The sequence below is a fragment of the Notolabrus celidotus genome, chromosome 12, assembly GCF_009762535.1.
Source record: "Notolabrus celidotus isolate fNotCel1 chromosome 12, fNotCel1.pri, whole genome shotgun sequence".
In the NCBI taxonomy this organism is placed as follows: domain Eukaryota; kingdom Metazoa; phylum Chordata; class Actinopteri; order Labriformes; family Labridae; genus Notolabrus; species Notolabrus celidotus.
In genome coordinates, this window is record NC_048283.1 from 23,335,799 (window position 1) to 23,347,858 (window position 12,060).

General features: G+C 43.7%; 1 protein-coding gene across 3 annotated transcripts in view; it reads left to right on the forward strand.

Annotated features, from left to right (window-relative positions):
* Window positions 1-12,060, forward strand: part of ascc3 (activating signal cointegrator 1 complex subunit 3) — a 145,768-nt gene that overhangs the window by 106,396 nt on the left and 27,312 nt on the right. For all 3 annotated transcript variants that reach the window (XM_034697029.1, XM_034697031.1, XM_034697030.1), the window contains exons 15-30: window positions 514-705; window positions 1,130-1,354; window positions 1,849-1,968; window positions 2,297-2,461; window positions 2,598-2,684; window positions 2,821-2,997; window positions 3,388-3,613; window positions 4,286-4,440; window positions 5,143-5,241; window positions 5,326-5,494; window positions 7,823-8,043; window positions 9,239-9,324; window positions 9,417-9,583; window positions 9,755-9,900; window positions 10,608-10,728; window positions 11,885-12,027. In XM_034697029.1, the coding sequence (XP_034552920.1) occupies window positions 514-705; window positions 1,130-1,354; window positions 1,849-1,968; window positions 2,297-2,461; window positions 2,598-2,684; window positions 2,821-2,997; window positions 3,388-3,613; window positions 4,286-4,440; window positions 5,143-5,241; window positions 5,326-5,494; window positions 7,823-8,043; window positions 9,239-9,324; window positions 9,417-9,583; window positions 9,755-9,900; window positions 10,608-10,728; window positions 11,885-12,027 (2,499 nt within the window). The remainder of the gene's footprint in view (window positions 1-513; window positions 706-1,129; window positions 1,355-1,848; window positions 1,969-2,296; window positions 2,462-2,597; window positions 2,685-2,820; window positions 2,998-3,387; window positions 3,614-4,285; window positions 4,441-5,142; window positions 5,242-5,325; window positions 5,495-7,822; window positions 8,044-9,238; window positions 9,325-9,416; window positions 9,584-9,754; window positions 9,901-10,607; window positions 10,729-11,884; window positions 12,028-12,060) is intronic.

Genomic DNA, 12,060 nt, shown 5'->3' on the forward strand with positions numbered 1-12,060 from the left:
CAGATTGAAACAGTATTAGTCAAGCAACCTTTGACGTCTGCAAAAAAGTAAACTCCTGTTATTTAGTCTTACTGTTGTCTGCTGGCTTCATGAAGCTGCAGACCAGCGTCTCCTTTGAGGTTAAATCACAGATTTAGTATAAAGTAAGTGTGCAGGCTTCTTCTTCCACTTGAACGCACTGTGCATAAATACTACTCTTCTTTGAATGCTCCCCTTCGTAACTTGAGCTAAAAATGTTAGATTTTCCTCAGACTGCATCAGAGAGCTTCTGGATCAGCTGTACATCACACATGAACATGATTATTCCATGTTCCTGTTGGTGTTGCTTTGATTCAGGGAGAAATATCAGCAGAATGTATGACTCATGTCAGTTTCTTCAGTCCAACAGGAGTTTGTATCCGAGTGTTTTCCCACCTTGAACACTCTGCGATCAGTGATCAGCGTTCTCTCCCTCACATGCCCTGAAGCTCTTCTTTCCTCTCTCTTTAAACATCTCTCTTCACCTCCTCTCAGATCCAGCGCTCCAGGAACAAGCAGATGAAGGAGATGTTCCCAGAAGGCTTCGGGATCCACCACGCTGGCATGCTGCGCTCCGACCGCAGCCTAATGGAGAGCATGTTCTCCAAAGGACACCTGAAGGTGCTGGTCTGCACCGCCACGCTCGCCTGGGGAGTCAATCTGCCGGCCCACGCAGTCATCATCAAGGTTCCCTCCTTCCTTCCTTTGCTCCTTCCCTCCTTCCTTTCTTTCTTAAATATTCTGTAAGAGGTGGATCACCAGCTGGCTGCCCTGTGATCTCAGACTCGCACCCTGAATATAAATTAAGTTTATTGGAGCCCTGCAGAGGCTCCTTCATTTAAACAGACTGTGAGCCTCAAGCTCATTGGCTCCTGCCAAAGATTTAAAAAGCAACGTGCAGGATGGAGAGTCACCCTCCTGTCTTCTTACATATAGTTACAGAAGAATTATTTTTTTAAATGTTTCTCATACAAAGTCATGTCTATAAAATCTGGTTTCCTGTCTGTTAATGTTTCAAGTACGAGGAAAACCTTTTTGATCAGCAGTTTTTTACTCACAGCGAATGAATAAAATCCTCTGAATCCACTTTCCTCTCTTGTGTCTACCACAGGGAACTCAGATCTACGATGCAAAGCGTGGCACTCTGGTGGATCTGGGCATCCTGGACGTCATGCAGATCTTTGGACGTGCGGGTCGTCCTCAGTTCGATAAGTACGGCGAGGGAACCATCATCACCACCCACGACAAACTGAGCCACTACCTGACCCTGCTCACCCAGCAGAACCCCATCGAGAGCCAGTTTCTGGACAGCCTGGCTGACAACCTCAACGCAGAGGTCAGTCCTGATGATCCAGATTTACACTCATGTTTTTATTATTCCCTCATAAAGAGCTTAGGACTTTTCTTTCACATATTTAAAAGTCTAAATAAATATTAGGCATAAAAATAATGGAATTGCTTCCACCAGTTACAGAGAAACAAGCTGCAGATTCACCATAATTAAAGCTGTTAAAAAGTAAATGCAGTATGCTGAAACGTGCAGATATATTTGAAGATTTAACGTTATTATCAGACCATCAGTTACAGAAATGATCCCTCTATTTGACCCTCTAAGTTATGCAAATCAAATATCTGCAGGAAAAAATGCACCACAAAAGCGTCATGTAACACACACACTGTTCAAACTCATTGCACTCGCAAAACTGGATGAAAAAAGGTGGAAAGATGTTTCAGTGTTGACAAAACTAACCTGCTGTTCTCTCAAGTGTCCACTAGATGGCAGCAGAGACCAGCGCTGCGTCTGACCCTGTTTGTCTCTCTTGGTTTCAGGTGGCTCTGGGAACAGTCACCAACGTGGAGGAGGCGGTGAAGTGGCTCAGTTATACTTACCTCTACGTCCGCATGAGGGCCAACCCACTGGTGTACGGCATCAACCACAAAGCCTATCAGGTCTGTGACCCAGAGGGGGGGGTGACCAAGATCACATCAGAGCTGGGGGTTCTGGGTTTTTATGCAAACGGGACCTGGTCGTGTGCAACATTTTGCATGAGCTCTGATGATGACGATGCTACAGGAACTTTGCAGAAAAGAAATGTTCAGACAGTTTACACCAAACATGCTTAAATGCATCCTCAGATCATGCACCACAAAAGATCCAGTCTCACCTCTGATTCAAAAACAGCTGCTTCTGAATCTTGCAAAAACAAACTCTACAAGTTTTTATGTCATGGTAGCTGCATGAGTATAATCTGGATTATAACTGATGCTTGTATTCCAGATGGATCTGTGCTTGGAGCTGTACAGGAAGGAGCTGGTGGTGGAGGCCGGCAGGAAGCTGGATAAAGCCAGGATGATCCGCTTCGAGGAGAGAACCGGGTACTTCGCGTCCACCGACCTCGGCAGGACGGCCAGCCACTTCTACATCAAATACAACACCATCGAGGTATAATGTCACATCTCTCCTTGTGTGAAGACTTAAACTATAATGGGCAAACATGATTATGAGACTGAATCTAAAAGCTGCCAAAGGTAACCCTGATTTCTCATCTCATGACTTTTCTTTCCTTGGTTCTTTGAAGACCTTCAATGAAAACTTCAACTCTCAGCGAACAGAAGCCGACATCCTCAGCATCGTGTCGAAGGCGGAGGAGTTTGAGCAGCTGAAGGTGAGAGGTCGACATGTTCAGACGACAATAATGACCCAAAGTGTGTCTCTAATTGTAAATATTTAAGGAAGCTGTCGTGGTTTCATTCACAGTCTGAGGTTCATTGGTTCATGTTGTTGGTGTTTCGTGTCTGCAGGTCCGCGATGAGGAGCTGGACGAGCTGGACCAGATGTTGAGTAACTTCTGCGAGCTGCCGGCTGCAGGCGGGGTGGAGAACAGCTACGGGAAGATCAACATCCTGCTTCAGACGTACATCAGCAGAGGAGAGGTGGACAGCTTCTCCCTCATCTCAGACCTGTCCTACGTGGCTCAGGTGAGGACTCATCACAGGATCCTGCAGCATGAGCACACAGAGCTCACCCATCTATAATCCATAGAGCTCCCCACACACTCAGATCACATTCACCCCTGACCAGATCAATTGCAGGCTTGAGCAGTCTATCGGCGAGCCGCTCCGCCATCCGACCTCTCCTCCAGAACTAACGCGGGCGATCCATCAGAGCACAGCTGTGTTCAACCTGGACGCCTGAACCCGAGCAGACCTCCTCCTGATCACACATGATTAATCACCGTCACACAGCTGCTCCTGCTGCTGCTCGGGACTCCTGCTCCTCCAGCTCAAATCTGTTTCTCTCCTTCTTTAAACTTCAGAGTCTTGAAACTAATCCCGTATTTGTTGTCGTGTTCTTTTCACCTTCTGCAGAACTCTGCTCGGATCGTCAGGGCTCTGTTCGAGATCGCTCTGAGGAAGCGATGGCCGGCCATGACGTATCGCCTGCTCACCCTGTGCAAGACGATCGACAAGCGGCTGTGGGGATTCGCCCACCCCCTCCGCCAGTTCTCCAGCCTGAGCCACGTGGTCCTGAACCGCCTGGAGGAGAAGAAGCTCACTGTGGACAAGCTGAAGGAGATGAGGAAGGATGAGATCGGTAACTGTCAAACATCTTAAATACACTGATATTTGTAGTTACAGTTCATCCTGTTTCCTGATGAGCTCCTCTTTTAATTTGTTATTTTAAGGGGCTCAGTTAGACGAGCAGGCGCCCCATGTACAGAGGCTACAGGCTCCTGGTTGTAGGATCATTGGTGCAAGTCATCTCCCTGTCTCTACGCACATTTCCTGTCCCTCTCTAAAGCTGCCCTATCAAAATAAAGGCAAAAGAAAAGTCATGTTCGAGATAAAATGAAACAAAACAAAATAAAGTCTTAATATTTTCAGAATAAAGTTTTGAAATCACAAAACTAAAGTCTTATATATATATTTGGGGAAATGCAGACTCTGTTTCCGGCACATTCTTGGTGCTGAAGTGCCGAAAGACGAAGTATTTGGTTATTTTTTAAACTTGGTGTAAAGTTTTTTCGGAGCTTCCCTTTCAAAATAAGACACAGGCCGATCATTGACTGAAATTATACTTTTATAACAGTGCAACTTTATTCTGAAAATCTCAGGCTCTTCATCTGCTGAGCCCCTGTTTCTCCATCGTAAGATTTTAACTGCACTACCAGTGTCACTAGTTTTTGTTGTTTGTTTAGGTAAATAAAGAGACAATGTTTTAAAATAAAAGTATCCCAAAGCTTATGCTGATGTTTTTTGTTCCCAGGTCACATGCTGCATCACGTCAACATCGGGTTATCGGTCAAACAGTGTGTCCACCAGATCCCCTCAATCACCATGGAGGCCAGCATCCAGCCAATCACACGCACTGTCCTGCGTGTTCGCCTCATAATCACGCCAGATTTTCGTTGGAACGACCAGGTAAACACGAGGACCAAGACTTCTCACCGACACAAACACAGAGTAGAAAAGAAACCCTCCTGCTTCTCCTCCTCGTTGCTCTCACAGCCCTGGCGTCTCCGGACCTCCTCCAGACCTCGCCAGCATGTCCCACCTCGGTGTGCGGCCAGCCCGGAGGGGATCACGGGAGGCTTAGTCCCCAGTTTGTGCTGGAATCTGAGAGGAACAGGAAGCTCATTGTAGCCGGCCTGAATATTAAGATGAATGTTTGTGTCCGATTAGAGATGCATGCTCCGATCATGGGAGAGGGGTAAGGGAAGACTCTCGGGCTTAGCTCTGATCCGGCTGCAGAGTGGGGACACATGTAGCGACACATGAGCTGCCGTCCTGATGGCACCCGGAACACAGACCACATGAGGATACGACCAAGATGAGGGGAGGGGTGTTTATTTTTCTGGACTGACAGTTGTTTTTTAAGATGACAGATATTTTACAGACTGCATCGACATTAAGATGTTTACAAATTCAAAATATTTTGAGTCAAACCATTAAAAACGTAGCACGCAATGCCCTCCACATATTCAAACATCCATCTTGTCGCTCTAAGCTTATTTAATTGTGATTACAGATTGATTTTCTTGGGATATAACAAACAAAACAATGTGACCAGTTTTCTATCTCTAAAAGATAGTCTGACTGACGTTCTCTCCGTCTCTGGTTCAGGTGCACGGGTCGGTCGGCGAGCCATGGTGGCTGTGGGTGGAGGATCCTATCAACGATCACATCTATCACTCCGAGTACCTCCTCCTGCAGAAAAAACAGGTCAGTTATTTTACCTGAGGTGGAGTCTGACACGAGAAGATGTGCCACAAAGAGGTGACTGACGTGTGTGTATGTCGTCTTCAGGTGGTGACAGAAGAGCCTCAGCACGTCGTGTTCACCATCCCCATCTTTGAGCCGCTGCCCTCTCAGTACTACATCAAGGCGGTGTCGGATCGCTGGCTGGGGGCCGAGGCCGTCTGCGTCATCAACTTCCAGAACCTCATCCTGCCTGAGAGACACCCGCCACACACAGGTACGCACACCCATACACAGGTACGCGCACTCATCATGTAAAATAACAGTGGTTTAAAGACGTCTGTTCACCTGGTAAAGAGCTGCTGACAGCAGATTCATCAGTCTGAGGGGGGACAGATCAAGCGACTCAAGTAGTGAGAGAAAAATCCAACAGTCTGTCATTTTATCATCCTAATCAGAGCAAAGCAAACCAGCTAGAGGTGTGAAAGCATCCCAAAGGTCTTTTAATATTACAAACCCAATTTAAAGAAGCTCTTTTGAAGTTGTCTTTCTTAAGAAACAACGTCTATCGAAGGCACAACTTCAAAAAAGTAAAATCTGACTTCTTGGAGGGAAACGTATCCACAAGTATTTTTCAAGTCTGCACACGTTACATCTACTTTTTTGGCTTTCACTTTCAACATTTTCTTTTCTCAAATTCAACAAAAACTTTCTTCCAAATTTGATGCATTTGCAAAGTTTTATGAGATTTTAAAAACTCAACGTCCTCAACATTTGCAGAAATGATAACTGCGTGCAGAGAGGTGTGGTCCTGTGCTGACGTCTGATGCAAACGTCAAGAAGAATATTTGCTCATTTATAACCTGGGTGCAACATTTATAGGTTTTTTTTCATGTCTTGAAGTCTTTAAACTTTATGATTGTTGATTCATTTGAAAAGAAAGAGCAACCATCCCACCAGAATTAACCAAATTTCCCTCCCCGGGATAAATAAAGTATTTCTGATTCTGAGAATATAAAAATATAGGTTCCTCACACTGCCAGAGAAGTTTTTTTTTTCTCTCTTTATTGTGCAAGAAATATGCTTTACAAGAAAAGGATGACCAAATGATAGTAAACAGAATAAGAAGTAAAGAAGGCACGAATATGGAAACATTAAAATCCAGACAAACAAAGAAGTGATAATTAAAATAATAATAATGATGATAATAATAATAATAATAATAATAATAATAATAATAATAATAATAATAATAATAATAGGAAAACAAAGGTCAAAACAAAAGAATAACAAAACAAAACAAACAAAAAAAACAAACAAAAACAAATTATGTTTATAAAAAAAAACAGCAGAAATAACCTATAAAAAGTAAGCAATGAAAGAGGGAGAAAATAAATAATAATAATAACAATAATAATAATAGGAAAGTAAATAAATGTTTTATATCAATAATAATAAAACAGTAACGGCTGAATGACAGTTTCTTAATTTTTTATTTCAAGGGGTTAATATTAAATAAATAAAAAATAATGATAAGTAGATACTAATATATATATAAACATGTATAAAAATGAATAAATAACAAAAAGTGTGTCTTGTGAGGGTTCATGTTTGTGTGGGAAGGCTGAGGATACGAAGGTTAGTTAATATCTTCAGATGTATTCCAAATATGAAGAGTGGAAGGTGGAAAGATTGATAAGATTACAAGCAGACAGTTTAATCAAACACTACTGCACTCTGCACGGATCAGTGCATGCAGGTTATCTACACCAATCTACTGAACATGCATGAATAAGAAGTTTGCATTTAGCCAAGCTTTTTCAGTAAGCTTATTTTTACACTAACTCATCACTTTCATCTCAATCTGAGAGTTCCTGCTGATGCAGCTGCTGCTTCATGGTTCTAATGATTCCTCTGCTAAAACAGAGGATCCTTTTTCTTTGCAAGACTTTCAGAAATGCAGAGTGGTGTAAAAACAAGAAGATATGCACGGCTAATAAAACGATCTATGAAACAATGAAGAGACTGAGATTTAAAGTTGGACGAAACAAGCACTGAAATTGTGCAGTGCCTGATTGATGAAACATGTCGTGTTTAGTGAAAGAAACCTGAGCCGTTATTTAAATCTCTTTCTGGTATAAACAAAGGAAATCTTCTCTTAAAGCAGTGACTGAACTTACAGTCAGCTCTGCCGTCTGGACGCAGCACGGAGACACTTAAACCACACTTGGACTTTAAAACAAAAGAGTCTAATCCTGTGAGTCTCTAAGAAAAGGAAGCAGAGTATTGTTCTGACCACTTCTCCTCTCAGAGAGATCAGACTGAAGAAGAGAGACGAGGAGGGAAAGGAGATCACATCGCGGGTTTGACGGGAGGGCACAGTTTGACTCATTCATACACAAATCAGTCTGATATTAGATATCTGGTCCAACATTTCCTTTTATGCCTCATGGAGAACTTGAGATGCAAAACCAACAATCAGATTGTTGTGTGTGTTTATAGAGATTTATAAGAACCCTGATTGTTGTGCTTGACCTCGTTCACTCTTTCACAAAAGTCAAAGTCTCAAACATTCTGCATACTCCTCTCCCTCTCTTCCTCTCAGAGCTCTTGGACCTGCAGCCGTTACCGGTGGCTGCTCTGGGTAACCGGGAGTACGAGAGCCTCTACAAGTTCACTCACTTCAACCCCATCCAGACTCAGATCTTCCACACACTGTACCACACCGACACCAACGTCCTGCTGGGGGCGCCCACGGGCTCCGGGAAGACCATTGCTGCAGAGATGGCCATGTTCCGGGTCTTTAACAAGTACCCGGATGCTAAGGTGTGACTCACTGACGTAACCATCGGTGTTATGACTGAAAATAAAAGTAGTTCTTAGTGATGCATGAAAACGAGGAAGCACACGCTGCTTTTATATCCTGAACCTTCAAAATAAAACAAAACTTTAGACATTTTTTTATGTACTCAAACGTTAAGTTGCCATTAAGTTGGATGACAACGTATCCCCTCCTCTGTCGCTCGTGCATTTACTGACCTGCTCCCATGAAAAGCAAGTACTGGTTCACAGATCTTGCAGGGACATCCTATCTTTGCAGCTTTGAGTCAAATGCTCCTGGACTTTAGAAGCCTTATGTTGTTGCATCAGCCACGATACAAGACATGTCACACTCCTTAGTTATTTATTTTTCTGTGTTTTGTTTACCTGTTGCTTCTCTGTGCATGCACCGCTTGCAACAAAGATAGTAACAATGCAAGGTGTCTCACTCTGCAGCAATTAAACTCTGGAAAACAATTATTTGTGCATGCACAGCATGAAAATATGTGCAATGACTTCACCAACAAGTTTCAACTTTTAACTTCACCAGCAACTAATTTGGTCATCGATTCTAGTTTGCTTCGTCGAATAATCGTTGCACCCGCACTGCAGGAATCCTTGTGCTTTTGTCAGATACTGTAGATAACAATATGAGCTTGTAAGCATTAATAAATGCCGCTTACAGTTTGCAACTTCAAGGCAGGAAGTTGCTCTGTCACTGATCTGCAATCCGAGGTAGTAACAGAAACGTAGGAGGGAGACGACAGAGGCAATGTGTAGCATCAGAACTGGCAGAGAAATCACATACTAGGACACAAATATCACGCCAGCATGGATACAATGTGTAAGTTCAAAGACATTATGCTGGCACAGCTTTGTTATGGCCCTTTTGCAGACATGTAACCGGCTTAAACAACTTTACAGCACATCTCATGGCTGCAGACTTCAGCGTATTTCCAAAACTCGTAGTGCCTTTTAGTCCTTAAGACTCCAAAACATGCAAGTTCCAAGATAAAAAAATACTAGAATCCTTGGTAGCTTTGAATTGAATTATGAGACAATATCATAACAACACCTGAAGGGAGCTCTCAGAGACGCCCTTGCATGTAAAGCTGTTTTAGTTTAGCCCTGAGTGTGCGTGCGATTTGTAGAAATCTGTCTCTGTTTGTTTTATTCTGTGTTTTTGTTGTTGTGTGTTCAGGTGGTCTACATCGCCCCACTGAAAGCTCTGGTGCGGGAGAGGATCGAGGACTGGAAGGTCAGGATCGAGGAGAAGCTGGGGAGGAAGTAAGTGAAAGCAGAGACCGTGGATCAGCTGTTAGTTTCACATTCGTCTGAAGTATGACGTAACGTGTTTCCTCGTTGTTCTCTGTGTGCAGAGTGGTGGAGCTGACTGGCGACGTGACTCCGGACATGAGATCAATCGCTCAGGCCGACCTCATCGTCACCACGCCGGAGAAATGGGACGGAGTTAGCAGAAGCTGGCAGAACCGGAGCTACGTGCAGAAAGTGGCCATCCTCATCATCGATGAGATCCACCTGCTGGGTGAGAGTCTTCGGCATGCCTGCAGAAGTGAACAGATGAGCCTGTGTGCTGAGTCCTCTCTGAAACGGTGTGTGTGTGTGTGTGTGTGTGTGTGTGTGTGTGTGTGTGTGTGTGTGTGTGTGTGTGTGTGTGTGTGTGTGTGTGTGTGTGTGTGTGTGTGTGTGTGTGCAGGGGAGGACAGAGGTCCGGTGTTGGAGGTCATCGTCTCCAGGACCAACTTCATCTCATCCCATACCTCCAAGACCGTCAGAGTGGTCGGTCTGTCCACGGCGCTGGCCAACGCTCGAGACCTTGCCGACTGGCTGGGGATCCAACAGGTCAGAAAACACAGAGCAGATTTATTCTACTATCAGTATCAGAGCTCGGCTTAAAGCTGCTTCCTCAGGAGGAGCCAGACTGAAACCACAGTCTCTGTCTGACTTCATGTTGTCTGACGGTTCACTTGCTGCCCTCTTCTTCAAAACCTGATCAGATGAAAACAATAATCACAGCTGAGATAACAGGAAACATGAGGTTAGAGGGGATGTTGTAATTATCTCTGTGATTGTCTGCAGTCTTTGTGTGATCATGATATCTGACTGCAGCGATACGGCTCTGGTGCCAACTTTTGTGCAACTTAACATCGTCATTCTTGTTTTTTTGCCTCCCTAAAATTAGTGGCTGTTCTTCTGTTTCAAGCAGCTCTTGAGAGAGGCAGACATGGACGAACACAATAAGCCTGAAAAATCAGTTTTCTGTTCATTCACTCAGTTTATGGGTCTGAAGTTTGCATAAATAACATCATCATCAGGTCTGACCTTGTAAATTGAAGAACTCAACTTCTAAATTGGTCTTTTGTTAACTGAAGTCAGATTGATCATTTTTGATGCATTCAGGGGCATCAGGAAATCCAAACTTTGCTCTGCTTTTACAACATCTCTGTTCGTCTGACTTGCACGAAAATATCTCTGTATGGCGGTAACTGAGATAACTGCAAATGAGAGCAGGGATGTCATGACGGCTCTCTCCTCTTCTCTTCTTAAAGGTTGGTTTGTTTAACTTCCGCCCGTCCGTTCGTCCCGTGCCACTAGAAGTTCACATTCATGGATTCCCCGGTCAGCACTACTGCCCCCGCATGGCCAGCATGAACAAGCCCACTTTCCAGGGTAAGACTACACCTGCACACAATGAGCTGCAACTTTACAAGAAACTCTAAGATCAGTCTTATTCATTCATTCCTGCATGTGAGCTATAAATAAGGTTGCAAAGGGGTGGAAAGTTTCCCGTAAATTCCAAGGGTTAAGCTGGGGAATTTGGAAAGTTTCCATGGGAATTCTGGGAATTTATGGGAATTAACTGTGAATTGAGGTTAATTTAATGGAAAGGTATCACATCCAAGCATAAATATTTGTTTTGTTATAAGCAGACATCCATCCAAAATAATACAATTAAAACAGATTTATTTGTAAGCAGAATTTTGTTAAATATTTTATTGAACAATCAATTCTTTCATTGAAGAATGAAAACATGAATGTTGAGTTAAATATTACTCATCCCCCTGACCCAACCCATTCAAGAATGAACAAAAATGCAATCCCAACAAAATCCCATTCAAAATGTTAAATGTAAAGAGCCCCTCTCCCTCCAAAAAAGTCCCATTCAACATGCAAATAACAAAAAAACATCTTCCCTCGAGCTTCTCAAGCCGAGCCTCTGCATTTCTGCGAAACCCTTTCAATGAGCTCTTCCTGGGTCTCATCAACATTCTCCATGTCCACTTCCTCAACATCCAACACCAACTCTTCCTCTTCAGTGTCACTGCCCAGCCTTGTTGAGGATGGCACTGTGTCAGGCTCAAAGAGCCTCAGGTTAGTCCAAATACCAAACAATTTTTCCACTCTCACATTTGTTAGCCTGTTGCGCACCTTTTGTGTGTGTGTTACTGAACAAGGACCAGTTGCGCTCTGAGGCGGCTGATGATGGTGGAATCTGGAGTATGATGGAGGCTATAGGTGCAAGGGCCTCAGATCTGCAAAGTCCCTTCCACCAGGTGGTCTAAAATATATTTTCCTCAACTAGATTTAAGTTCCCTATTAAGAGCCAACCTTCAATTTAGTAAATTCTTGGGTGATTCCTGTTTATTCCCATAAATCCCCATTCCCATGAAAAGTTTCCAACTTACAAAATTCCCGTAATTTTGCAACCCTAGCTATAAATGCAAGAAAGGAAGTTTAAAAACGAGCATCTTCGCACCGAAAGTTCTCTTTACCATCAGTTCTACTAAACACTGTGGGTTAAATAAGTATGGGCTTCTCTTCACAGCGATTCGCAGCCACTCTCCAGCCAAGCCAGTGCTGATCTTCGTCTCATCTCGACGGCAAACTCGGCTGACCGCCCTGGACCTCATCGCCTACCTGGCCACGGAGGACAACCCCAAACAGTGGCTGCACCAGGACGAGAGAGAGGTATGCTGCCATATGAAAACAATAAGGGTTGAA